This window comes from Acinonyx jubatus, chromosome F2 (genome assembly GCF_027475565.1).
Source record: "Acinonyx jubatus isolate Ajub_Pintada_27869175 chromosome F2, VMU_Ajub_asm_v1.0, whole genome shotgun sequence".
Lineage (NCBI taxonomy): Eukaryota > Metazoa > Chordata > Mammalia > Carnivora > Felidae > Acinonyx > Acinonyx jubatus.
In genome coordinates this window covers 3,309,386-3,336,956 of record NC_069394.1, presented here as the reverse complement: position 1 = coordinate 3,336,956, position 27,571 = coordinate 3,309,386, and the positions used below count along the sequence as shown (strand labels likewise).

General features: G+C 53.5%; 1 protein-coding gene across 4 annotated transcripts in view; it reads right to left on the bottom strand.

Annotated features, from left to right (window-relative positions):
* Positions 1–445: 445 nt before the first annotated feature.
* The window catches only part of AGO2 (argonaute RISC catalytic component 2), a 114,066-nt gene continuing 86,940 nt past the window's right edge, over positions 446–27,571 (bottom strand). For all 4 annotated transcript variants that reach the window (XM_027063823.2, XM_053208366.1, XM_053208364.1 and 1 more), the window contains 8 exons: positions 26,467–26,651; positions 24,995–25,154; positions 21,284–21,374; positions 18,891–19,085; positions 16,830–16,964; positions 13,540–13,641; positions 12,781–12,980; positions 446–12,575 (listed from right to left, as the gene is read on the bottom strand). In XM_027063823.2, the coding sequence (XP_026919624.1) occupies positions 12,467–12,575; positions 12,781–12,980; positions 13,540–13,641; positions 16,830–16,964; positions 18,891–19,085; positions 21,284–21,374; positions 24,995–25,154; positions 26,467–26,651 (1,177 nt within the window). In that variant the 3' untranslated portion in view covers positions 446–12,466. The remainder of the gene's footprint in view (positions 12,576–12,780; positions 12,981–13,539; positions 13,642–16,829; positions 16,965–18,890; positions 19,086–21,283; positions 21,375–24,994; positions 25,155–26,466; positions 26,652–27,571) is intronic.

Genomic DNA, 27,571 nt, shown 5'->3' with positions numbered 1-27,571 from the left:
TCAGAGCTGCAGCAGTATGTGTCACCCTAGCCTGGTGGAGGGGGTTGTGACGCACCAGGATGAGACACCTGGATGTGGTCAGTTCCGGTTCCCACACAATGTGGATCTCAGGGCTTGCATTTGCCTGGGGCTTAGTTCTGCGGCTTTTGACTTCATCCTTTCTCATGGCATTTAGAGTAGAAACACCCCAGTCCCCCTAGATACCGCATTTGTTTTTCTAGTTTGTTCCTGTGGCTCTCATCCCCAAACCCGAATTCTCAGGGACTGATGCTTAGCCCTTTTGAGTTTCTGGATACGTTGTTCAAGGAATTGGTCCAATACTTGCAGACTAGGCCTCTGGACGTCCATCACTGGAGGCGTGCTCCCACCTTGGAATCTTACACCGTACCGAAGATCGTGCCCAAATAAAATCTGGGAGTAACTGAAAATCTTTGGGAGAGGCAGCTGTAAATATGAGGAATTTTATTTTATTTTTTGCTGACATACTATGAGGCAAAACAAAATTGACACCATACAAAATAACTTTATAAAATATCATTCACATCATATTTTATCAGATTTACAGCATTCTGTGCATGTTAAGGGTTATGTAAGGAGGTGAAAAAACACTATGCCAAACTTTTAGTATTAGTTTATATACACACAGTAAGAAACAAAACAAGTAACTGTTAGGTTTTCCATGAATTTATTGCAAAAATAGTGCAAACTACTTAACCTAGTAAGCTGTAAAACAAACTTGAAAGGACCCAGCTAAGCTTGAACGTGACAATAGATGCTCAGTGTCTCAGCCTTTGGCATTCTTCACCAGTTTGTCTTTCGTCCATCAAGACCACTCCCCACCTGCCGGGTGAGGGTGAGGGCTGGGGATGGAGAGACGCGGAGACTGGCTCTTCCGAGACCAGATCCATCCGGCTGCCTGATGCCAGCGCTTCCTTTAGGATCATGCTACTTACTCAATGGCAATTTTGTGAGGTCTGTGTTGAAGCCATTAAGATGCCAAGATGTTTAAGTCTGACCTTAGAAACAAGTCATCCAACCTCTTGATGACACGGAGAAAAGAATTAAGGAAGCAGCATGAACAGAAAGGACTGGGAACATTATTGTCTGCCTACACACACGGTATCCTTTTTCGCAGGTGCATTTGGGTGAAATAGCACTAATGGTGGGCGACCTTTGAACCAGATACTGAAGTTGAAAAGACAAAAACAAAGGATCCTGTATCCCGACAAGAGTCACTTTAAAATCTCGTCCAACAGTCTGTTGGGGTCCAAAAAGCGTAGATCTAAACAAAATGATAAGAGCAAAACAAAATGCTACATATAAAAGCTAAAGAAACAAAATGCAGCATATTCAGGTTCTTTTTCTTGAGGTACCTATATAAATTTAATCACCTGCCCCAAAGTACTCTTGTTAGGTGAAAGAACAGAATGCTTACTGGTGAGCCAATTGCGGGGCGTTTCTCACCACTGAGAAAGTGCAACGGCGCCGATCTGTATATGCAGCATACCGAAGGATGAGCGACTCTACAAAATAGAGCTCAAGTACTGACCCGATGGACGCTCAACAATGAGAACATTTAACTAGAATCATCCCATTTTTTGGAGATCCTGCAGCAAAAAGCCTCCCAAATCAACTTTCAGAGTTTTGCCACTAAGGAATGTTGGTTCTCTTGTAAAATTCAGAGATCTCTTTAAAATAGTAAAACTATACACTACAGGAAAGATCCCTAATTTTTATTTCTTATTGTTATAAAATCAAATTCTTAAGACTCCAAAATATTGTGTTACCTCCAAACAATTAAGTTAAAAAAGATCACCACAGTAGGAAAAGTCTAGAATTGTAAACTGCCAAATATAAAAGCATGGAAAGTCATCGATCTCCTACCTTAACTTTCTCACCTGCCAGAAAGCTTGCCTAACTCAGGGCAACCCCGGGGCTGTTGCTGAATGCAGGCCTCCCCCCACCCCACCACGGCCCACCCCACACTTCAGTGGCTCCCGCACCCCCCTCTTCCTCCGGCTCCCCCCTGGCCACCAACACCTCCACCAGGAGAGACGAAATCGACAACAGTCCATTTGCTGCTTACGAAATAAATGTATAAAATACGCCAGAGGTGGCGGGGGGGGGGGAGGGGGGGAGGGGCACAGATGGCAAAACCCGCAACAGTTAAGTACGTGGGAGTTGTTTTGGCTGCCCCTTCATTGGCACAGAAAATGAAGAGAGAGCTTTAAGTACATGCATAGAAGAGTTTGGAATTTGTTTGTAAAATGTTAACTTGCTCTTGGACATAATTTTTTTTTTTTTCTTTTCTTTTCACAAGAGGGCAGTTGGGATTTCATTTCTACCTTACTTGTTGGCTGGGGGCAACCTATCAAATTCCATGGCCAACTGGGCTTTTCTCCCCACCTGCAATGTAAGAATTTTAATTTCATACTGATTTTTTCAATGCATTAGGATTCAACACAAAAGGCACAAAATAAATAAAAAGATTATTAAATAAACAGAAATTATGATTTCAAGCTTTGTGTGGAGTTATATCCTGCTGTTTGGTTACCTTTTCCAATTTGATTTGACAGACTTAGTAAATAGCACCCAACTGTTTAACTGAGGTAGATCCACATTGTAAAGAAAGCTGGGTCCCCTCCATTTTATGTCTAAGTTTAAGATGCTTTTACAAAAACAAAAATCCAGATAATCCTATGCGGAAGCGATGGCAGGTGGCACTACCTGAAGAAAGCTTAGAACGTGAGCAGGTTCAGTAAGATTCATGCCCAAATCACACTCTCCATTTGCCATAAATAAATCTCAGACTGGAGGGAAAAAAAACAAACATTTAAAAGTAACCCTGAAAAAGTCTCTAGACTTTCAGAATAGGTCATTTTGACTGCCACAGAAATGCACAATGGTCCGTTTTCATCGAGCAGTGGCAACGGCCACGCCAGACCAGAGAGAGCGAGAGAGGGATCTGGATCACCGAAAGTTTCCCTTTGTAACTCCAGAGAAGAGACTGGTTGATTTAGGATATAGCATCTTGATCTGAACAGTTTAAACCCACCCTGCCTAATATTTTTGCATACTCTGAAACTTACAATTTTAACATCTGATTAAGGCTTGATTTAAAGTGGCATTACCACCTCGCGTCATGCAGGCATCGGACATCCTCAAAACACACGGAATGGTAGTGAACAAAAGACAAGGACGTAAGCCTCCGAATTGTATTTAGCAGGTACTATAATTTTATAATTAATTGTACAATTCATGTAGCAAATGAGAAATTATACAGAGAGGCCAATGTATATAAATACTAGTTTGTACAGGAACTTGCAGTTTTACAAAACAGCACTGCACGGTTTCTCTATTGCAAGCACAAGACGTCGTCACATAGACCCACCGCACAGGTATAAACAGTCCGTAGACAATACGCAGAGTACCGCCTGAAACGAGGCCCTTGTAGCTGCTCAGCTTCTTAGAAAATAGTAAACTTTCAATGGTCACAATACATTTGGATTCAAAATATCTTCTAAAATGTTTTATTGTGGGGGGAAAATTAAGAAGGGGCAAGATCTACCTATGGAACTTCTGAATTAATTCATTTTTGGTTCTTTTTCAATTATTTTATAAAAATAAAATAAAACTAGAAAAGTTGATAAAACTCAGGGTTAAAACCCCTCAATACATATTAGGTAAGTAATCTGAAGTGTATCAGAGGTAAGAAAAATCTGGATTTAGACACTACATTCTTTTCTTGTATTTAATGAGTAATTAGCCACTTTGCTGCACAGAAACTTAACAATTACTCTCTTAAAACTTTTTAAAAAGTAAAAACTCACTTGCCTCTATAGTTACAAAACATGAATTCATACCTTCAGCCACTACATTAAAATCCACTATCAAACTCAGGACTCAAATTTCCATTTAGTGCTACACGATATACTCTCAGGATTTTAGTCACGCGTGTATTTATTTGCCTTGGAAGAAGATACGAAATTCTGAATGTGTCCTCCCCTCTGCAGCCAGCACCTCTGCCGAGGGAAAGACCACTCACTGCCTTTCAAAAAGGAGAGACTGGGAGAAGGGAGGGCCAAGAGGAGCCGCTAAGGATGCATTTCTATGCATTTTCAAAATAAATAACATTGGGTTCCTTCCCCCACTCGAAAGCAATACAATCATCCCGGACAGGGTAAGGTGTTTTGTCATTAGACCATCAGCCAAGAAACTGCTCAAAACCTGGCTTGGACGAGTTAGAGATAAAAACTGCATTGTAGGTATGTCAGCATCGGGAGTCCTATACGCACGGCTCACCCCAGTCAGCAGCTTCCCCGCACACCACACAAAACAGCAACGCTAACGAAAAGCGTCCCGAGAGAAGGACAGTAGGACTGAATAGCACCTTACGTCTGAGGACTTCACGCGCAATTTACCAGAGACACGATTCCAATTCCTTTTCTAAAAATCTAGTTCCATGACACTAAATAGTCTTGTCAAGCGACTAAGGGGACAAAACCACCAGGTCTTGCTGACGGTTATGGTCGACGCCTGACTAAAAGAGATGGACCTTGCGCGCATTTCCCGGAATCCCCGCCGCGGACGTGGACTTGGAAAGGAAATCCTGCGGCTACAAGAACCTAACGTTTTTCCGACGTGAGACAGTATGCACGGGCATCACAGTTTACAGAGTCAGGAGCTGAGGAGCAAACGCAGCTTCAAAGGCAGAAGGTCAATGATTGACTTGTGGAATGATCCAGGCTTACTTCCCAATGAAAACGCAGCCCCAACGCGATTCCAAAAGGACACTGAGGACCGGACTTTTAAAGGCACAGAGGCTGAGACTGGGTCTTCCAGAACATGCTCAGTCTGGTACCGAGGGAGACCAGAGGAAGGCCTGGTGCCACCCGCTTCCTGGGTCAGAGGGACCTGCCCTCTCCCGCCCCTCCCCCCCCCCCCCCGATTGTCCCCACAGTCTCTAGAGTTCAAAGGAGCCTCGGCTCCCCAACACAAGCACCGAGGTCTGCCAAGTGGTGCCAAGGGGCCACGCAGTTGGCCTGCACCGCACCCCTGGCCTCATGGTGTAGGCTGGTCTTGGGATCGACTCACGGTTTGAAGGACCTTGATTCAGAAGGTGCTTAACGAGGGTGGCCTCAACATCTAGTTCCTGGAGACACTTGAGGAGGAAGAGTTTATATTTGGTGTTTTAGCTTTAACTCTTTCACATCAACCAGTAAGAGAAAAGTGTTAACAAAAGCACCAGTAGTCTTCAGCTCCCTCTTTTAAAATAATTTTTCATGAACGTGAAAATGGCGGGAGAGGCCCACCCCAGGATTCTGGAGACATTTATGCACAGAGCTCACGGGCAGATCTGAGTTCAACAGTTCACATTACTGAATCAGAGCGGGCTGCCGTGCGGTGTCCCCTGAAAATGCCCTGAATGGGATTCTGGTCGAAGAGAAGGCCAACCCAGAGCGCCCGAGCAGTTCCAGAAGCAGCAGGTCAGCAGACACGGAGGGTGCCCGCGCTGAGCGCCCACGCATCTTGGGGAGGGCCCACGCATCTGTGTCTACAAAACAGTGTAGTCGCGCCATTACAAAACATTCGTAGAAAGACCGCAAAGGACACTTAGCTCTTTCAGGATTAAAGCACGCCGCGCAGCGAGAAAAGCATCAAAACCCAAAACGACAGTGCTAAAGGCAAAAACTGCCAGGTCATGTTACACGCGTAACCTCTCTGCGCCAAAGTCAGCATCTGATAAGCGTCCGGTGAGCGAGCAGAGCAACCTCCACGCCCCCAGACGTCCGTTCCCGCAAAACCGCCCGCCTGTCCCTCAACAATTTAAGAGCAAACCAACGGAGGGGTCTCGCAGCAAATGCGGACCTTCCAAAGATGAGAGAACCTAACGAGCCTAAAGACAAGAGGTGAAGAGGGCAGAGGGCGACCCCGACTGACCCACGGCAGCGTGTGGGCAAAGGACGTTCTGGCAGCAAAGTGGTTAATCACAGGGAGGGCTATTCAGAGCGGAAGGTGACAGACTCTCAGGACAGACTGCCTGCCCTGCGAGTTAGCGAGTTAGTGTCAGATGACCCAGGGGGCCCTGGGAACTCCGACTTCAAGATGCTGGCTGTGGGCCCTTATGTCCGGTCAAACAAAGGGCCTTGGACTCGGACAGAACATTTTGCTTTTAAACCGTAGATCATTTTTAAGTAGGGAGTGACAGTAACTCAAGGTTCCAAGGTCAAAGGCCGATCACGACCGCACTGTCTCCTGCGACCACACGGCCACTTTAGATGGATTATTTTTGCACAAGAGTCGGTGTTTAAGCACCTTTGTGATTTTACAGAGCGTATAAAAAGGGAGGAGAGCGCAGAGGGAGCCATTTTCAACCCATTCACAAGTGAAGCAGAGAAAAGAGTGCTTTCTCACAGCAAACAGGGAAGCGCACAAGGCCAGGACCACAGGCCGCTTCAGGGTCTCACTGCACGCAGCCCCGCACGCAGCCCCGCAGGGAGGCGCTCCCGCCAGCCTGGGAGGACGGTGCGGGAGGCTCTTCCGTTTCATTCGTGCTGGCTGCTTAGAGTCCTAAAACGAGTCCTAAAACGAGTCCTAAAACGGAGCCGGGCAGCCCGGAGGAGTCCCGGCCCGCCTCTCTTACCTCCGAGGGGGAGGAGGGGACTGCCCACGGGTCACAGTATGGCACACACATTTTCAAGCCAGAACTGGAGAGAGAGATGTTCACAATTCAGTTTATTCAGGCAACGTTTTGGCTATTTTCAGTGTGGATAGCTACACTTAAGAGCAAACACGAATCTACTGAGAATTCAGAGGTAGCCTTTATCTGCATTTATTTACTTTTTTTTAAACTAAAAGGTATTCAGAAACCACTTCCTGTAGTGATTTGGCTAGGCCAATACATTCACTTTAGACAATAAAATGGCAAAACATAACCAAAAAAGCATTACGGAGGGCACCACGATGGCATCGGCGCTACGTTGACACACGTTCGTGACTGGTTTGGGTCTAGAAGCTCCGTGTATGTCTTACTGGGTAGCCTGACCGCAAACAATTACACACTGTGGGCTGTGGGCTGGAGCACATACTTCTCATCTAGCAACGTCACAAGGCATAAAGGAACAGCGCTGGATCTCAGGTCTCTCCAGCATCGATGGGCTAAGCCACAAATGACGGTTTTGACACAACAGTGATCTCATGGCTTTAAAATGATGGCTGACCAAAGAGAAGTGAGGGAGGCCCTCACCGTCTGGCAACATTGGCCACACAGATGCTTCTGATCCGAACTGTCAGATGCTGGATGGAACTGGAAGAAAATGCTTTAAGGAGCCAAGAAAAACCACCAGCAATTAGACCAAAGAGAGCGTTCAAAGGATTTATAATTAACCCTCTTAAAGTTAAATCTTCAGACCTCAACGGGAGAGCATACCCTCCTTTCAATAAACTGCAAACTTCCTTTCTGGAAAACAAGAAAACGAGGCTAAGTTGTCCTTCATGAATGGTCAGCAGACACAAGGCTAAAGAGGCAGCGTGAAGTCCACGCGACTCTAACACATAATACTGAAAACGTGCCAGTACCCTACAACAAAGCGACACGTCGCGTTCCTATCACGTTTGCGGCCCTACATCTATTTACAATCATTTCAAACAAGTACAGCAGATGCAAAGTTGGACATAATAAAAAGGAAGTTGTCAAAAAATCAGTGCAATTATTCTGAGTTGAAAATCTTCCTTACAAAAGAGTCAGCATGTGTGTGTAACACAGACAGCCCCATTACAAAGTCACACGTGCACCGTGTCCACACTGAAGAGAACGTCACCGCAGCCGAAACCCGCAGGCAGGGCAGCTCGAGGGAGAAGATTCTTGGTTACTTTGGGGAAGGGCTTAAAATATAAATAAACTATTTGCATTCTGAAAGTGAGGCGTACGAACACTGAGGAAGTTTCTATTTATTGTACATTCCTTTTCTCATGAGCGTGAGAGATGAGTCCAAGAGAGGTCACAGGGAAATTTCTATGGCTTGTCTGGGCCACTGGGATTGTCCACTGTCTGGATTATGTCAACTTCTAAAGCTCCTCCTAATGGAACTGCCTTAGGTGTAGGAAAATGCCCATGAAAAATCCTTTTAACTGTCCAACAGATCAAAGTCCCGTTGAAGGAGTATATCCAGATCCTGACGGCTCCACGAACCAAGCCAAGTGCTTCCATGATGCCAAGCAACCAAGAGAAGCCGTCCCAGCCCCCCAGGCCCCCCAGAGACAGTCTGGTGTCCCAACTGCAGGACGCGTGGCTGGTCTACCCTTAACATATCGTATCAAATATATAATTTGACTGAAAAACTGCCTTGTAAAAATAAAATTTAAATCACCCTGCAGGTCAATGTAAAATTACATTGCTGCGTATATAAGAAAAACAATTCATCCAGAAAAATTACATTTGTGGCTTTCAAAAATAAAATCATCCGGCAAACTTGCAGGTAAACATTAGGCAATTTATAAAAGTTGGGGAAAGAAACTGCTAGCATATCCATCAGGTACCACATGCACTGGAATATCCACATCGGCCAAATCGAACCAGAGCAGAAAGAAAAAAAATAAATAGCAACATTTGCATTTACCAACAATAAAAATAACATATAATATGACATCAGTAAAACTACCCCGCACCCCGCTGCAGGAACTGAACTACACGGTCTTTTCCAATGAGCACCCCGCAGCCAGGGTGAACATCAGTCAGAGCAGGGACCCCGGCCAACCTCAAAAGAGCAGGGAAATCACTCCGTTGCCACCACGTCCCTCTCGGGCAAGCCCCCCCCACCCCCACCCACCGAGGGCCAGGGGCCGCCTGTGGTTCTAGAGTGCAAACATTCATCCACGGGAGTGTGAGAACACCACCAGAAAGCGACATCACGTTAAAAAGTAAAAGCAGACCCTATAACGTATCAAAAGTGTGTGTGTGAAGATTTCTCAACTCCCAAACAGTCCCTTTCTAAAAGTACAGGTATGCCCAGTTTTACAATAACGTATCCGCACTAGGCAATTCTGAGCTTGTAGCACACAAACAGGCTGGAATCTCAGCGTCCCCAAGGGGCACGGGCACAAAGCAGCGGCCGCCCTTGGCTCCCCCGGGGTTTCCTTCATTGCTTTGTGACTAGGGCGAGAGCGGGGCGAGCAGAACAGTGGGGAAGGGAGGGGGGTACAGTCATTTCTCTTAAAGCGAACATTTTAAAATCTACTAGGAAGAGTACCAGTATAAGAATCTCATTGGGAGGCCTCTTTGAAAGAGACGAGATAAATCCTAGTTTTCCTCTTTAATGAATCCAGATTTCTACATCATAATTTTCACATTCAGTTTGCTTAAAGCAAGGCACACCTTACTTAACAGTGGGGCGGGGCAAAGCCAGCGAGCAGACGCCACTCGAGTCCACACAGGCCCCGAGCCTCCGGTGACCGCACGCACGCGGAGGACGGGGCTCCCCTGGGAATCTGGGGCCACGAGGGCCGAGGTAGCCCAGGGGCAGGGGGTGCAAGCACAGTCAGAGACGGGCGAGGGCCCCTTTTGGCTTCCACATGAACAGGGCTCAGACTTAGTCTACTGCACTTTGAGGTTTTACGCTGTCTCAAAACTGATCCTAATAACGGGGGGATTGGTAGAAATTTGGGAAAACAATTATTTACCTGAGAAACTGTAACTACAGCCATTTGAATTCTGAATCATCAGATGTGTACAAAGGTATGCAGCTAACCCAGCTGGAGACGTTTGGTCTGTTAATGCTTTTAGTATGAAAAGTTTTATAAAACTAGCATAGGGCTGTACAAAGTACCTTTCTCGAAGTACTATGCCCACGAAAAGGAACACCTTGCCTTCAAATGATTAAAGAAAAAAAAGGTCTAATTTTCCGTCAGCCTGTGATCTTTCCTAGGCGTTAGCTTAGAAGGCACCTGCCCGCACTGCCAAAGGGCTCCCCCGGGCTGGGCCCTTGGTGCTCGAGGGAGATTACTCTTCAGAAAGTTCTCCATCACGGGTTCTCAGACTTCAGGCAGCCCCGCAATCCCGGCTGAAGGTACAAAATACAGACGCCCAGCCCAGCTCTGGAGAATCTGATTCAGGGGTCTGCATTTTTACCAAGCACCGCCACTGCCCTGACTGCCAGGACCCTGTGGCAGGTCGCAGAAACAAGCCTTTGAGACACACGGTTCCAGATGACCCTAAACATGGCTGAAAACTAACCTAATTTCAGATTTCGAAGGTGTATTAGTGAAGAGATTCCCTCCTTAGCTTGGATGCTCCTGGTAATTTAAGCCAAGAGTGTATTGGTATCCTTCTGAAAATAGGAGAAAGTGCCACTTGCCAATAAAAGGACAGGGAATTGCAACATTTCTTAGAGCAGAGGCTTCTGTTCGTTTAAAAAGACCAAAATAACAAGAAAACAAAACAAAAACAAAAATAAAAACCAACAAAATAACAACAAAAAAAACCAACCAACCCAAAAAACAAAAAAAACCCCAAAACAAAAAAGATACAGCAAGAAAAGGCTAACGCCATTACTAAGACACCCACATGCACACACAGACACGCACGCACACACCACTCTGAGTATATATCTTCACAAACAATAGTCGCCCCTTTGTCATCGCCGCCAAAATCTAGGCCGAGTGTCCGTCACAGCCCCGCCTGCGGTTGCCCCTCCCCCCTCCGAGCCAGCAGACAAGGATGGAGGTGGGGGTGCTGTCTCCAGCAAGAGGCAGCCCATCGGGACCCCCGCCCCACCGCAGGGCCAGAGGTCAGTGTCGGGGAGGGGGTCTGGGGAGGGCCGTCGGCAGGGAGGGGTAAGCCTACAGAGCACAAAGCAGCACTGGGCGGGGGGGGGGGGGAGGGGGGGAAGGGCTCGTGTCCTTCCCCGAATCTCTACACTGAACGTGGATTTGATTTGTTTTAAAAACGGTCTACGAGGACAAACAGCCCACTTAGCACAGAGTCGTCTGCTGTTACCCTTCCGGAGTTGTCCGTGGTATCACGCTTAGTGCGACGGTTTCTAGATTGGCAAACCCGTGTCTGGGGCCCAGAATGCAAATCTCTTCTGCGGGCTTTGCAGTCCGCCACCTCCGCAGGTAGGCTCCGTCGCGGGCCTCTGGCCTCGCGCCCAACGGGGAGCCACCGCCGACAGCTCTCTGCGCGTTTCAGTGCATAGATCCTACGAGACTCGTCTAACAGAGAACCAGACGCAGAGAGAAGTGCACTCCGACACGTGGACCTGTTCCAGGAATGGAAGAATAAGTACATTCCATCTGTGCTTAACCGGCTGAGCAACACACGGGGGCGGGAGGTGGGGTGGCGGCGAGCGGCTGCCGTGCGCGCTCGGTGCCCCCCAAGGTACAGGCTACGCAATCTACGCGGGGAAGGCGGGTCGCGGTCACATTGAGTCAATTGCATACTCCTGTACGTAAGCGCGAGAACCACACGAGGCGGTCCAGTCTCCAGGCTCCAAAACACTCCTGATATGCTAAACAGATCACAATAAGCACCCCATAGTCAATAAAATGAAAAACAGCATCTACCTATCACATTAATACTGCAAACCAGATATATATATTTTTTCTCTTACATTAAAGACATAACAGTGAAAAAGGATTGTACTGTATTTATCACCACAGACCCGTATTCTTTAGAAACTTTGGAAAATAAATGTCACAGTCCTATAGGACAAATCTTACGATTAGACTGTCGGCATATTGTCTTTTTTCTTTTTTTTTTTTTTTTAAATAAATTTTTATTAAAATGGCACTTGTCTGCCAATCTCTCTGGACCTATAAATGTTGTAAACACACATGGCCCGTCTTCTGCCCCCGCTCCTTATTTCAAGCTGAGTGAGAGGCGGGTGGTGACAGAGCGAGACGCCCGTGGGCGCCTCGGCGGGCCACCTGCCCTCGGCCCCGAAGAGCTTGTGTGAGCCCTGTCAGGAGCGGACTAGGGTCACTCTGGTGTAGACGTCAGCGACCACGTCACAACGCTCAAGGCTTTAAAACCACTGCCGTGCTCTGTGTTTTGCTTCCACTCTCTGAGAACGTTCACAGCTAGTTTGAGCCCATCAATTTCATAGAGAATCATGTATTAAAAACAAGTAAATTGAATGACCAAATAAATTAAAAATGTTTTAAAGCCCTGAGTTCATAGACTGGTTTTAGGAGATTTTTAGGAAACACGGGACTCTATTTTAAGAAGCAGCTTCTAGATTTTGGCAAACCATACTTCCTACGACAATGGGGTCTCATACAGGTCTGCAGTTCAAAATCCAAGTCTGAAATCCGGGACGGAAGGCATTCTGAAAGATGGAGAATCTACTAAAATCGATGACGTCTCATGTTCGATGCTGGCTGTCACGGAAGGGCTGGGCATCTGTTGGTCTGAGTGTAGCTGGTCTCATGTGAATCCAACTCCGTACACCATCGTAAACACTACGACACGTCAAGCAAAGTACATGGTGCGCAGCGTGTCCTGATGAACCTGGACCGCCTTTGCCAAGGCTTGGTGGTCTCGCCCATTACTCTGCCCGGAGGTATGGCTTCCTTCGGCACTGCGGGCGCGGGGGGACAGACAGAGAGAGAGCGCGGCCTTCAGTGCCCCGGGTACCCGGGGAGGTGCCCACGCAGCCGCCGGGCGGCGGGGAAGACGCCGGCGGGTGGGCGCCCGACGGCTCCGGCCGCCGGGGCCCGGCCGCTTCCCCGTTCGGGAAACGCAGCTGCTGACGCGACCCCGGCCGGCAGAGGCACGCCGCTTACCTGTCATGTTCTTTGTCCACCAGGTGGTACCTGGCGCGGAAGGCCACCAGGTGAGCGTAGTAGGCCGGCGCCGGGATGGACACGGAGCGCGTGCAGCGCACGTAGGTGTGACACAGCTGGTAGGTGAGGATCTGCAGCTCGTCGGAAGAGAAACGATTGTCGTCCCAAAGCACGTGGTAGTGGGAAGGCCTGCTTGTTCCCTAAAAGCGGACCAGAGGGCCAGGGCGTGAGCACGCGAGCGAGGCATCCAGAACTCACCCACACCGGGGTGCTGCCGAGACCCGTCCACGCGACGCCTCACCGAGGACGCGGCGCCGCACGTCTGATGACAAAAACCGCGGGTCCCTGCACTGACAGAGCGTCCCTGTGCGGCCTGCAAACACGCGTGGCGGGGGACAAGGGTGAAGCCCACCACGTGGGAATGAGTTGGCCCGGAGTCGGCCCCAGGCACGCAGGACGCCCCTCGGGCCTCGCCAGCGCCCCTGGCCTTGCACCCACTACTCCGCCTGCCTGACCTCACCTCATCTAAAACGGGGACCCTGGCCGCAGCACGCCAGTGGGTCCTTCCTCCCCAGCGCCCCGTGGTCCCGACTCACCTGTTCGCCGGCTAACTGCCCCACCTCCCCGGGGACGGGCTCGGGCCCCAGCCCCGCCTTCCACACCACGTCCCCGGAGCCCACGGGAGCGCTCGGCGTGAGGTCTGTGATCCTCCGGTGTTTGCTGAACACGCAGACCGTGTCACAGAGACTGTGTCCTCACCTGGATGCCGGCGTGACTACACAGGTAGAAGTCAAACTCGGTCGGGTGGGTGATTTTCGTGTCCACAGTCGTGCCTGCCGGAATGTTTCCACTTTTCCCAACCTTTGGCAACACAGGAACCCGTCAGACACGTCCAGGGGCAACAGAGCAAAGCAAGCCAGCCAGCCTCGCCCACGCTGCCGTCTGGTGCTGGGCCTTCCCGACCACGGGCTGGCCCCATTTTGAAGTCTTTAAATTGGCTACGGTATTAAAGTAAAATTTAATAAATCCTAGCCACCAGAAGTAAGGAAGCTCCTGTTCTAGGCAGGCTGGGGCCTTTAGGAGGCCCGGGTGGGAGAGGCAGTGTCTTCCCTTTGCTGAAAAATCTCTGCGTGTAATGCTCGCAGGCTCTTCGTTATTGTTGAATCTAAAACTGTGCACAATGGACACTGGACAGGTCCTCGTCCACGCACACGTGATATTCAAGGCAGGGGGCGACTGGGTGACTCAGGTCATGATCTTGTGGTTCCTGAGTTCGAGCCCTGCTTGGGATTCTCTCTCTCTCTCTCCCCCTCTCTGTGAACCCTGCCCCCCTTGTGCACGCGCTCTCTCTCTATGGCGCCCCCCTCTGCTTCCCTTCTATGTTGCAGTCTCACTCGGATTTAGACTTTATCACTTTTTCGCTACGTATTTAAGTCTCCATCAGCACCACACCGTGTTACTTCACAGGTTTTTAAATTGCATACCTACATCATACATATTCTGCAACTTACTGTTTCTGCCCAATTTTTACCATTTTGAGATGTAGTCATGTGATACGCAGAGTTTATTCATATTCGTTACTGCACAGTATGACAGTGTATGAACATCAGAGACAGTACTGCGATAAACACTCTTACACGTGTCTCCTTATACACAGGCAGGTGGGTTTCTCCAGGGCAGACCTTTAGAATTACCCGACTGCACCCAAGTTGGCTATCAGTCTGCACTCCCGTCAGAAGCATTGGGGTCTAATGATGCGTTTACTTGTATCAAGGACTATGCTAAGTGCTTAGTGTGTGAGCTCCGCTAACCCTCCCGACATCCTGAGGAAGGTGGTACAGGGAGGCTGACGCCTGTGGGCAGTCCAGATGCTGAGGGGCAGACTAGAGCCAGGCTGCCTGGCTCCAGACCCCGTGCTCCTGACCCCGGCACAGCGCTCATACCGTCGCCAACACTTGGTATCATCAGGGTAACTTTATGAGTCCCCCCGACTTTTCCCATTCTCTAAAGTATTTTGTGTAAGATTATTCTTTGAAGGTTTGGTAAAACTTGCCTATAAAATATCTGGATAAACTTCATAAAAGAAACTAAATAGTTTCCGCTTTTTTCCTATTCTCTGCCACACTTTAAAATCATCCAATCTTGAAGGTTTGGTAAAGCTTGCCTGTAAAACTCTCTGGGCCTGATGCCTTTTGGAAATGATGAGTGGATTATCCCCCTGAGCTGATTTCAGTGATTTATGTAATTGCACAAACAACTGTTGGTATCTATTTCTAGGTTTTCTAAGGTATCTACCAGCATAACGCTATTACTATCCCATGATGATTTAAGGTAACACACACCCCTTCCTGAGATCATACATAGTTCTCTATTTGCTACTTAAGATTGTTAGAGTTTCCTCTCTTCGCCTCATTGTGTCTTGCTAGGTTTACCTATCTTCAAAGAAGGTTTTGCTCGTGTTAATCTGCTCTGTCTTCACTTTCTCCTTCATTATCTTCCATTTGGAGGGGGGTGGTATAGCAACAAGCAGACTTTGAGCCCTCTTGACTCCTCGCAGGAGTCAAGTTTGCAGGCCAAGGAATGAGGGGACCCAAGCACACCGGCTCCTCAGCTTTTCCTTCCACGCCCAGACAGACATCTCACTTCTGTCCTTCCTGTACCTTCGGGCTTCTTTGATGGTTTTTATTTTCCAACAAATGTATCTAAGTCTGTACACTTCTATCCAAGCACTGCATGAAGTCTGATGTGAAACGCTCGTTTTTATTCAGTTCTGATTACTTTGTATTTTTATTCTCTTTATGTGTTTAATGCATGTACTACTTAGAAGAAGAGAAGTTAAAATTTCAGGCCTTGTTGAGATGTCTTTTTAGTTCTACTCTTCCTTTAAAATTTAATGTCTGATAAAAAAAAAAAAAAAAAAATTGTGGTTTGCCCAATACTGAGGTTTGGAAATCTCCCGAGATTGCCTCTGTGACCCGGTACGAGGCAACTTTCACGAGCCTTCCACGTGAACTCAACTGTCAATGGCTGGGTTCTAACTAACCGTAAGATCTGGCGTGGTCTCTTCATACTTCCCATTTCTAGCTTGGACTCATTTTGCCTGTTTCAGTTTCTGATAGCAGGGCGTTAAAATGTACCTCTTTGCTGGTGGATCTGTCCGTTCCTCCTTGGAATTCTGTCGCTTTTTTGCTACACTGGTTTTTACCCCCCTTTCCATATTTTTTAGGTCACAGCGTTACGTCCAAACTCAGTTGTTCTCTCTTCTGGGTAGTTCATCCCTGTGACTGTGACAAAGTGTCCCTTTCTGTCACTAACGATTTGTCCTCTGTCTGGCAGACAGTCAGCGTCTCTCGGCTGCTGTCCTGGCTTGGTGCTGTGGGTACCGACCAAGTGGACGGCTACAGGCTCTCAGAGTAGAAGTCTCGCCCTTCTGGGGGGGTCCCTTTTCTCAGGCAGGTACCTGATAATGTGAAGTTGAGGACAGTACGTCTACGTGTAGATTTATTTGTATTTATCCTGTTGGAAACACAGAAAATACTTTCAACCTCAGGATTCCCACCCTTTCTCAACTGTGGAGAATTCTGAGCAGTTACATCTACGAATCTTGCTTCTCGCTGACACCCCTTGCTCCGGGACGTCCGGAGACATACCCCTGGACCGGCTCCCCAGAGCCGCCTCCAGCCTCCCGTGAGGGTCCCCAGTTTGCCGTGTTCCAGCTACTCTGTCCACCGCCGTGGTTACTAACCGGGCCTTTTTCAGAGCCAGATCCCTGCTAATTTCTTTACTGGACAAATGCCGTCTCCTGCCCAGACCTGTCCCAGGCCTGTGGGGTTTGCAGGTCCAAACGTCCCACCAGACTGAGGAGAGCCCTTCGATGGCGCCTGAGGCTAGGTCCCCACGGAACTCGCCCAGGACGGGGTGTCCCGAGACACCTGGAACGGTGGGGGCGGCACCAGCACCCTGCAGTGCGGCTCAGGCCGAGGGCTGAGCACAGACCCGCGTCCCTCGCGGCCCCGCATCCCAGGCCCTCCCTGTGGCCAGAGCCTCACCCTCTCGTTCTTGTCGGTGCAGAAGAGCCGCGTGTGGTGCCTTTTCTGCACCACTATGAACGTGATCCCTGGCTGGTAGTCCTTTTCCAGCTTGATACACGCCTCGCGAATGGCCAGTAGCTCGTGGTGGAGAACCTGGGGGGGGGGGGGGGAAGACAACGCACGCCTTACTCTGCTTTCACCGCCTCTTTCTACCTCAAACTACGCCGTTCGGAACACGTGCTGGCCGACGAACGCTGCAGCTCAGAAACGATACTCCAGCGGCCTGTTAGCAGCTGCGAGCCTCTGCCTCCCCGCAGGTGCGGTTTCGTTTACGTAACTGAGCAAACGAGACCCAGGTCTCGTGCTTCGGTGGTTTAAATGAGAGGATGCATTACGTTGCTCACACTGTTTTCTGGAAGGTTCTCAGTGACTAGCACCCACCATACACGGGAGTAACGAGGCACCGTGGGAGACACACGCGTGAACGAATCCGTCCAAACAACTGGCTTTCTGTGCTGGAGAGGAGGGAGAGAACCTCGCAGAACACAAGGACCTAGGAGCCGGGCCCGAGGTCAAACCCGAGCCCTACCACCAGGCAGCTGTGTGGCTCGGGGAAAGCCACGTACCCTCTCTGATGCCCGTTTGTTTTCACTTTTAAGACGGGAACAGCCTACGTCCCGCAGGCTTGCTGCGAAGACTAAAGTGGCGCACGAGGCGCCTGGGAGCCAGGCCACGAAGAGGAAGACGCTGTTCCCACCGCCCGTCTCAGAGGTAAGCGGGCAGAAGTCCTCTCACGGTGGTGAAGGCCGTTCTAGGCACCACACACCTTACGTTTCTAACCCCTGTCCTAGTTACAGGTCACGATGATGTTTCACAAACGCCAGCTGTGGTCATTCCGTGAGACCCCGAGCAAGTTCACAGTGATGAGAACAGAAGGCGCGGACCCCTCCCCGGCAGGGCCGGCTGCGGCAGAGGCTGAGGGGGCTGGGGGCGCAGGAGGGAGGTGAACATCTCCAACCGAGGGAACCCAAGAGGTTCTGCACAGGAGGTGCCTTCGAGGTCGGCTGGCACACGCTGGCCGGGACGGCACAGGAGCGGCCCCCCCACCCCCCCGCACACGCTCCGAGGGGCCCTGGCCTCAAGTGTCGATTCTGTTCTTCCCGCCAACCGTGGGCCTCAGGGCGATGAGCTGCTTCTACTCTGGACCAGGAAGGTCCAGGCCGTCCTGCTCACGCCTAGCCAGGTGCCATCCAGCCTGTTTGTCAAGGCAGCCTGGGGGCCTCTGGAACCCTCCGGCGCAGCTCCCGGAATCCCCTCCCCTCTGGGGTCCCTTCTCCCACAGGACCGGACACGGGCCCTGTATCTTCTGCCTTCCCTGCCAACATCTCCCAGGAGGCACGTGTTGGGATAGGGTGGATGCGAGCTGGAATTAGCTTGGACGGATGTGGAGACACATCCGGGCACCAAGCTCCCGAGCTCTGGGTTCAAGGCCGACCACTGGTCACCTTCACAGGGAGGTAAGGCAGGTGCCCGGGAGCCGAGCACAGTCTCCCTGTACCCGCTGCCTCGCCTCTCCTCCACTACTCCCCGCGTCTGATGGCAGCCAGCCGGGCCGGGATCCACAGGTCACCCGAGACCCCGCCGTTCCCTCCACGTCCAGATGGTGGCTGGGAACCCTGTGTTTAACCCTCCTTCCGAAGGGGCCCCCGCCCAGCCCCGCTCCACGGCCCCCTGCAGTCTGCCTTTCACACTGCACACGGTGACCCCCAGACAAAACTGTTGTCTCCAGCTCACAGACTCTCCCCGGCCAAGCCTCTGGAAGGGCCGTGTGCTGACCTAGACCCAAGCTCCCTGCACAGCCCTTGAGGCCTCGAGCCCAAGCCGAGGCCCTCGTCCCTCCCGTCCTGGCTCAGCACCGCTGGCCGGGCATCCGCTTCCCTGGCCCGCCTTCCACGCTCTGGCCGGATAGAAACCACATCACCGTTTTCACCAGAGAACCGGACAAGCTATCGTACGGGACAAACGGGTGACCCTAAGGCGTCCTGAGACCACAGAGAGGGAAATCACGAGGCGGCCTACCTGCTGAAACTGCCCCTCCGAGACGCCGTCGCGGTAGAAGATGATGCGGGTCGGCTTGAAGCGCGTGGACTTGTAGAACTGGATGAGGAGCTCGCGGACCATGGTGGCCAGGTCCTGGATGATCTCCTGCCGGTGCTGCTGAACCCGCACGGTGGCACAGTAGCGGTTGGGGTGGGCGTCCATGCTGCCCACGACCTGTCGGGACAGGTGCAGGGAGCGTTGGGGGGACTTCCCGGAAGCCCCCTACTCTCGGTGTGCGCTGGAGGAGGGACTGGGGATGGACAGACTTGCCTATGCCCTCAACTTGACATCACAGTGAAGGGACAGTGGCTGGTCAGTTGTGAACCTGCTGCCTTTATGTTTCTTTTTAGTATGTGGGCAACAGTGTTCGTAAATAGACTGCAAAGAATAAAAACTTGCTTAAAGTGGGGGTGTCTGGGTGGCTCAGTCGGTTAAGGGTCCGACTTCGGCTCAGGTCGTGATCTCATGGTTTGTGGGTTCGAGCCCCACGTTGGGCTCTGTGCTGACAGCTCGGAGCCTGGAGCCTTCTTCGGATTCTGTGTCTCCCTCTCTCTGCCTCTCCCCTGCTTGCACTCTGTCTCTCTCTCTCTCTCTCTCTCCTTCTCTCTCTGCCCCTCCCCTGCTCATGCAGTCTCTCTCTCAAAAATAAACATTAAAATTAAAAAAAGAGTTTGCTGAAAATATCTAATAAAAAATAGGCAATTATTCTGAACCTTTACTCCGCTTGTGATCACATGGGGCTGAATTACATCAGCCCCAAGAAAGCAACTTGTATCAGATTCCCTAGTTTTTTCAAAGCACACTGCTCACCAGGGGAAGCCATCTGCGTATCAGTGCACATCCCAAGATTCTGAACCCCAGAAACGGCAGGCCATCCCCAAGGCACACTGGCACGTAAGCAGTTGCCTGAAGGTGCCGACCAGGAGGAGCCCGGAGAACAAGGCACACCTCCACCCTGGGGTCTGCTGTGCCCTTTGCTAATCAAACAAGGGCGGGCTGAAAATTGTCTAACAAGGTCAGAGCTGCAGTCCAGGTAGGAAGAGGAGATACCTGCAGGAGGAATCAGGTGACCTGATGCTAACCTGATAAAGGAACAGGGCCCCTGAGTAACTTCAGACACACCTGCTGGGGGCCCACAACAGTCCCCGGGGAAGCCTGCACCTCCCAGGGGTCCTGGCCTTCCTCCCGACTGGGGATCAGCCACCCCTCGGGGTCAGACGTGCCTCGGAGAGAAGCACTGGGCTGCGGGAGGCAGGCCCCGTCCACACGCGTGCCACACGTTAGAGACCCGCATCTGCGGCTGCTGCTGCGAAAGCTAGGACGGGTGACTCCAAGCCCCTCCACGAGGCACCTGAGGGCACTGCTCAGACCTCAACCTGAGCCTCAGGGGGTCTTGAGCTGGGTTTTCTGCAGCTTCTCTCGAGCAACTGAGTTTGGCTTTTCCGGACTGCGTGTTTAAAACGAGAAAACTAATACTGACCCACAAGATTAGGACTCAGTGTAAGTATGCACCCGGCCCAGAAGTCGCTGCAGCGGCCCCCGCTGGACGTGCTGGGGACACAAGCCTTGAGCCCCAGGCTTCCTTCCCTCCACTTGGCTGCCCTGGCTGCAGGCCGCCGGGAGGTCCCGCCACACAACTCAGAGGTACCGCCCTGGGCTCTGTGCTCCACAGGCCAAGTCCACGCTACCCTGAGCGTGTGCTTGTCTGGTCCTCTTGAACCAAAGCCATTGTGCTGACCCTCCCGAGATCAGTCAGCTGTGGGCACAGAGCGGGCGCCTCGCGTGGTCCCTGGGGGCTGGACACGGCCAGCTAGCGTGTGGGAAGCTTGGGGGGGCTCAGGGCCTGTGGAGCGAAGCTCCCCCCGACGCCCCAATGGAACTCACAGGCGGAACGAGGGAAGGGCTACGTTGAAGTCCGGACGGTGTAATTACTTCACGCTTGGTGTTTCGTAATAAAAACAGAAAATGTTCACAAAGAGGCACAACGTTAAAAAAACCCTCGTTGCAGCATCTGGCCCAGTGGGCAGAGGGCCACCGCGGGCCTGAGCCGCGGGCGGGACCCGGCAGGACGGGAGCCACCGTGCCCTTGGCCTTTCTGCTGCCAGATCCGTGCCGTCTGGCCCAGGCCTGGGCAGGCGGACTCACTGCTGTCACACGTGGGTAGCCACGTGCCACGTGCCCTCCAAATGCCTGTTTCCCAGGACACTCTGTCTGCAACTGCCCAGGAAAGCACAGTGGTGTTCAGGAAGATGCTCTGGCCACACCCCGCAAGGGGACCGCATGCCCCCCTCAGGCAGCTCGGCCAAGGCGTGGGTCCCACAGGGGGCAGGACGCCACCAACAGAGGGTCCGGCGGGACGCGCGGATACTCACGGCGGCAATGGAAGGCTTCTTCCCGTCCCCAGCGGGTGGGTGGGTGACATCGGCCCCCAGAAAGATGACGGGCTGCTGGAACACGGGTGGCCTGCGGAGGGAAGCGGGAGCATCTGAGGCTTGGACCGCTGAGGACACTGGTGCCAGCGTCACTCGCGGGCACAGGCACCACGGCTGTTTTTAAAAAAGGTCTTATCTTTTAACGGTCCATACCAAAGACCTCACTCATAAAGTGACACGGGGTCTGAGAGCTGTTTCCGAATAACCCAGGGTGGGACCCGGGGGGATGGGAGGGGGTGTGGGGGAGTGTGGACTAACAACGCTGGTCCGGGGCCAGGGTGGGGGAGGGGAGGGGAGCGGAGCGGAGACGAACGACACTCGGGCGGACAGCTAGTGAGGCCAGGGTCGGGGGGGGGGTGGGGGGGGGGCGGAGGGGGGGTGTGGTCTCCATCTGTAAACACCTGACCGTCTCCACAGTGATCCAACGTACTGAAATGATACTAAAATCACGTCTAGAAGACAGTAATGCCACATGCCAGACTGCGCGTGTATAAAGGTCCCGCGCTTTGCTACAGCCTGGACCCCAGCCCCGCTCTTCCCGGGTCTCCCCAGGCCCAGCCGCAGCACGGGGCCGGGTCACCCTCTGCTGGGTGTTCACCAGCTTCCCTGTCCCCTGCCCACGAGAGCCCAGGAGCACTCCCCCGGTCCCAACGCCCAGAAATGTCTCCAGACATCACGTGTTTCCTGGGGGTCAAAACCGCCCCAGGTGAGTAGCACACCAACAGCTTCCCCGCCTCTTTCCAACGCTGTGTTCTAGCACCTTCCTGAAAAGGCCGTGTACACGGCACCTGGGAGCGTGGGGTCACTCGCTAGCTTTGCGTTCTGAAGTTCACTCTCTCTAGGGCTTACTTTTCTCTTCTGGAAAATGGACACAACATGAATACTTCCCTCCCATGGTTGTTGATGTCAGTGTTTTCAGCGGGCCGGGCCTGGCCCGCCACGCTCACTAGGAGCTGCTGACATTAGTGTCCTTCCCGCCCAGTGACCAGAAGCACAGTGTCATGGGGAGATGACCCCTGCGGGGCTCCCGTGGGACAGAGCTCTGCCGCCCAGAGCCGAGAGGGGGGGGAAAGGGCTTCGAGTGTGTATGCCATGTGAGTTTCCACACAACGTGGACAAGGTTTCCCCCTTCAGTGCTTGCAAGCACACCAAGGGGGTTCTTCCCCCTGGGGTCCCCGGGACATCGAAGCAGGGCACAGGCAGGCACTGTGACGTCACATGGAAGGGCCGGGCTCGGGGAAGATACTGCCCGCGGCCTGGCTGACCGGCCTGCCTCCGGGCCCTGACCTGGACCGCGGCCCCCCAACCCCTCTCCGTGAGCCTCTGGGGCCCGGCCCCCGCCTCGCTGTCCCCAGCACGAAGACACCAGGCACAGAAGAGGCGCTGCCGCTCTCCTCCCGGCTCCACAGCTGTTCGGACTCACCTTCAACAAGGAAGACCACACCTGCCCATGAACTCCACTCCCAGGCTCCCTCCGCTCCCTAGCCTGCCAGCTTGCTGCATGGCCAAGCTCCTAATTAGAGGGACCCATTCACCACCTCCCAACCAGCTGCAGGCCCCGCCCACCAGGCTTCCTGCTGCCTTGGCAACAAGACAGTCTTCCTCAGGTCCCCGCCCCCACACGGCAGAGCCTGAGACCTCATCACAGGAGGCTCCTTGGTGGCACCACGTGACAAATGACACAGGAAGCGTTGCCCTAGCTTTCCGGGACCCGTCTGGCTCTCCTTTTGGTGGTGGTGGTGGTGGGGGCGGGGGGGGGGGGGGTGGGTTCTACTGCTGGCTCCCTGTCTCCACAACCTTTTAACCCTCAACTCTCCAGGGTAGTAGGCTTGGCATCCATCCTGTCTACACCCTGCCCTGGGGGATCTGGGATCTCACCAGCCTTGTGGCTTTAACACCGCCTCTCTGCTGGGTTCCCCTAAACACACATCCCCGAGTCCAGATCCCTGTTTCCGCTCCCCCACCCCCACCACCCTGAGCCCCGCTCCAGCACACCTTTCCTGTCTCGCTCACAGCAGCGCCATCTTCCAAACACACGGTCTCTGGGCACCCCCCTCCCCCACACTGCCAGCACCCCTCCCGAGACGGTGCAGGTGCCACCTGGTCCCATTCCACCCAGAGCTGGAGCAGCCTTCTAGAACGGGACCCTCCAGGGGCTGCGTCTTGCCCGGGGCGGGGGGAGGGGCGCCTTGGGCCCCCTGGTCCTTTGCTACCATCGGCTCAGTGCCGCCTTCTCCAGCAGACTGGCCACAGAAACCCAGCTCCTCATCCTCCTGGCCCCGTCCCTCCCATGATGTCACTGGTGCTCCCGTCAAGTCCCTCGTGCTGGGTCCTCCCACGAGAAGGCTGGGACTCTCCCTCCTGTACTCACTGCTGTGGCCGGAGCTCAATCGACAGAACCTGTTCACTGAGCGAACGGGGTGCTGGGCTCACCACCTGCTCTTGAGAGGCCCTCACTCCTTCCCACAACCTGAGTGGATCGACCTCACCTCGCTGAGCCAGTCTCCCGAGTTCAAGTCTGGGAGGCTCTAACTTCAGGTTCTTTCCGCTTTCCCACACGGCGGCAAGGCAACCTACTAAAAAGCCGCTTAACAACGTAGCTCAGTCTTCTTGGGGTGTGGTCCCCGGACCACAGAGCATCACTTGTGGGCTTGCTAGGAGTGTCAGCACTTGGGTCCCGATCCAGAGGTGCTGGTCAGAACCTCCGTGGTTTAACAAGGCCCGAAGGTAGTTCAGAAACTCGCCCAGGTGGGCCGTCACGGGGGGCTCTGCACACAGCTGGTGCCTCCTAGGGTCTCTCCCCCAGACACACGGAAGTGGCGATGGCCGCTGCTGTCCTCACGAGAGCACTTCTACCCGAGGGCAGTGCGATTCCCTGGAGGGTGTGTCCAGTAACCTGCTTTCACCCACGCTTCTCGTTCAGATGCTAACCCGACTGCCAAGATTCTTCGGGGACGAGACCCCCTCGGTAACGTCCGTCATCACGGAAACCCCTCTCTGCTGCAGCAGAGGCTGGCCAACCCTCAGGAGGGACAAAAGCTGACCCTGGCCCTCTCCTCGAGCGCCCAGGGCCCCGTGCCAGGCCAGGGGGTACCGGGGGGCCCCGCAGCCCCACCCCACCCCACCCCTCCCCTGCTAGGCCCCGACCCCGACCCTGACCCCGGCCTGGGATCTGCCAACAGTCTGCTCTTCTGTGGAGCTTTTCCATCCCAACGGCTGCGTTGCCAGCACTGACCGCATCAGGTGGCCTCCGTCCCCTGCCTGGCTCGGGAGACGCAAGGGCGGCTCCCGCCTACACGGCAGCTACGGCAGCTACGGCTCCCTGCTCGAGGCGCGCTTCAGCTCGGGAGGCTGGCGTCCCAGCCGTTCAGGCTGAGCTCTGGCTCCGCCCTGCCAACTCCCTTCACGGCACAGCCGCCGCACCACACGTTTGAGCACCCCCGGGCCCTTCTCTGCCCTCCCCTCACTCAGGGAACCTGGCCAAGGCAGCCGAAACTGCGCCTTGCTTCCTGGCGTGTCGCATCGCGTCCAGGACGGCGGCCGGCACACGCGCTCACACGTGGCCTGACCTGTGTGCGCTTCCCCACCCCGCGGGGAATCAGGCCGACTCGGCCACATGTGGTGGGTGCGGTGGGGCGGGGGCATCCCTACCTCCCCTGGGGCAGCAGGATGTTGTTCACGCCTCCCAGCTTGACGTTGATCTTCAAGCAGAGGTTGGACAGGGTCTGGGGCGTGGTCCTCTGCACGTTCTTCATCTGCACACACTGCGTGGCCATCCCCAGCACCGTGTCTCCCACGCGCTTGACCTCGGCTGTGGAGCACCAAAGACACGCTCACTGGCAGCTCTGGCCGGCACCTCTTCCTTAGCGTGCCCCCCCCCTCTGCCCCCCAACGCCACAGGGGCCCAGATGCGCGACCCCAGCAGCCACGTCCGGCTATGTGGCCCAACCCCATCTGTGGCTGTGGCTGTGGCTGCGCCCACGGAAGCGGGTGACTGGCCGCCGGCACAGGGAAGTCAGGCCCCGGGGCTGGAGTTCTGGCTCCGGAACGGCCCAGGCCAGGGTCACCTCGGTCAGGGAGGCCGGGGAGTAGGACAAGTCTCACGGCAGGAAGGAAGTCCATTTCAGCGGCTTCCAGGGCTGCGGGGCGTTTTGGGCACAGCCAGGCTGGAGGGGAGGACGGCACGGCACGCCCACCCCTGTCATGGTGCTCAGGGTGGTTCGAATAAAGACACAGGCATCCCTGAAATCCGCAGCAAATGCAAGCCTGACGTCAAACAGCTATCTAGGCCCACGGCCCTGGGTTCTGGATTCCTTCATGAAGCAACTGTCAGCTACTCCCTGGGCAGCCCTGTGGAAACAGGTGACTTCTGGATGGAAACACTGACGGCGTTCTCTTTGCTCTTTGCGTACGTAGCTCAGAGGGGAGGGAGAAACGTGGCTTTTATGCACCTGATTCTGTCACCGTCTAACTGGGAATGCAGCTGGCGAGCCTCACTGCACCCCACACACCCCCAGGTTCTCGTTCCAACACCTCCTCCACTGGGCGCCTCTGGGCTCCCACGGGCTTTCTTTTTCTTTCTTTCTTTCTTTCTTTTTTAGCAACGCCCCCATCGCCTGCCCTGGAGTCAGCAGTCTATACCCGCCACTGCCCTGGGGCTGCCTGATGGGGGGCTGGGTCTCGTCACTCTGAACTCTCTGGGCCTGGGGCATCATCAGAGGTACTTGGGGAGTGTCAGCTGAATGGACGTGCAACTGCCCTTGTGGCACGAAGGACTCTGATGAGCTTCCAGAGAGCTCTGAGGTGGGCCCACAAACGTCACATGGAGGACGACGGATGGTGGCCCCGGCCATCACTGTGTGTGCACTGAATGGACCTTCCTCCGTCCAGCCACCGTCACGTCGGATGGGGACACGATGACGCAGCGTGTGCTGGCCTCTGGGAACTGTGGCCTCAGACGAGACCAGCGCAGGCAGCAGCCGTCGGAGACCGCCTCGTCTTTCCTAGCTTACAGATGAGCCAGAAACGAGCACTCCCCGGTGTGGCAAAAGCACAAAGGGCTCTGGCTGCACCCAACACCCACGGAGGTCATGAGCAAAGCCAGCCAAACCGCCAAGGCCTACCGTAAACGGGGGTTTTGCCAGGCAGGATGACCACCACCAGCTGAAGGCCAGCGTACGTGTTCTTCAGGTGCCTGAACATGGGCTCCACGCTATCCGCCCCCTGGGCGTACTTGCAGAAGCACGGCTGGCCCTGGATCGGCATCCCAGCGTCCCTCGAGATCTTTCTGAGCTGCTCTGTGAAGGATCTGAAGGAGAAGGTCGTTAGACTTGACCGCACAGGAGCACCAAAGAATCCAGACCAGCCAGAGGCCCCAAGTAAAGGGCACGGCTTTAACAGACAACCCCAAACCATTTTCACTGACATCAGCATCTTGGTTCAAGACCCGGACACAGCCGACAACGTGCTAACTCTTGGAAAACGGATATGCTGAGTACACGCGGGGGTATGGTGGGTACACACGGGGGGGTGTGCTGAGTACTCGCGTAGGGTATGGTGGATACACACACGAGGTATGGTAAGTACACGTGTGGGGTGTGCTGAGTATACACGTGGGGTACGGAAAAGTCTCCTGTGGCTACTTTGCCTTGATAACACAGAAGATTTCCAACCACAAGGGCCCATGTGCCTCACCCTGTGACACCCCCAGGGAGCAGTGACAGTGCTGTCCTTTTAGAGCAATGCACGGAGCAGCTGCCGCCACTCGGCAGGCCCGGCCAGCTCCCAGGTTCTGGCCCAGAACACGGGACTCCGTGGATGGCCAACAATGTCAGGGAGACAAGAACTGCGAACGGCCCGTCCCCCGGGACTTCCCCCGCTATTCTTGTGTGTACAACTTCACTGGGGTGACACAGTTGTGCGAGGGAACACAACAGACCACGGCTAGAATGGCACCAGCAGCGACTGCCAACAGGCCGGGTGAAGCCTGGTGGGGGGATGGGGGGGGGGGGCACAGACAGATCAGCAGCTGCTATTTTAAACTTAGGAATAAAAATAACGTCGCCTTCTCCAGTAATGGTAAGGACACTGTGATCCAGTGGGGCCAGGGCTCAACCTCCCGTACGTGAGTGCAGTTCTGTGTCCGCACTTACATCTACAGGTGGATTCCCTGCGGGCCCATCCGGCTCCAGGCAACGTGCAATGAAGGAGCCAAGGTCAGGGTGCGGG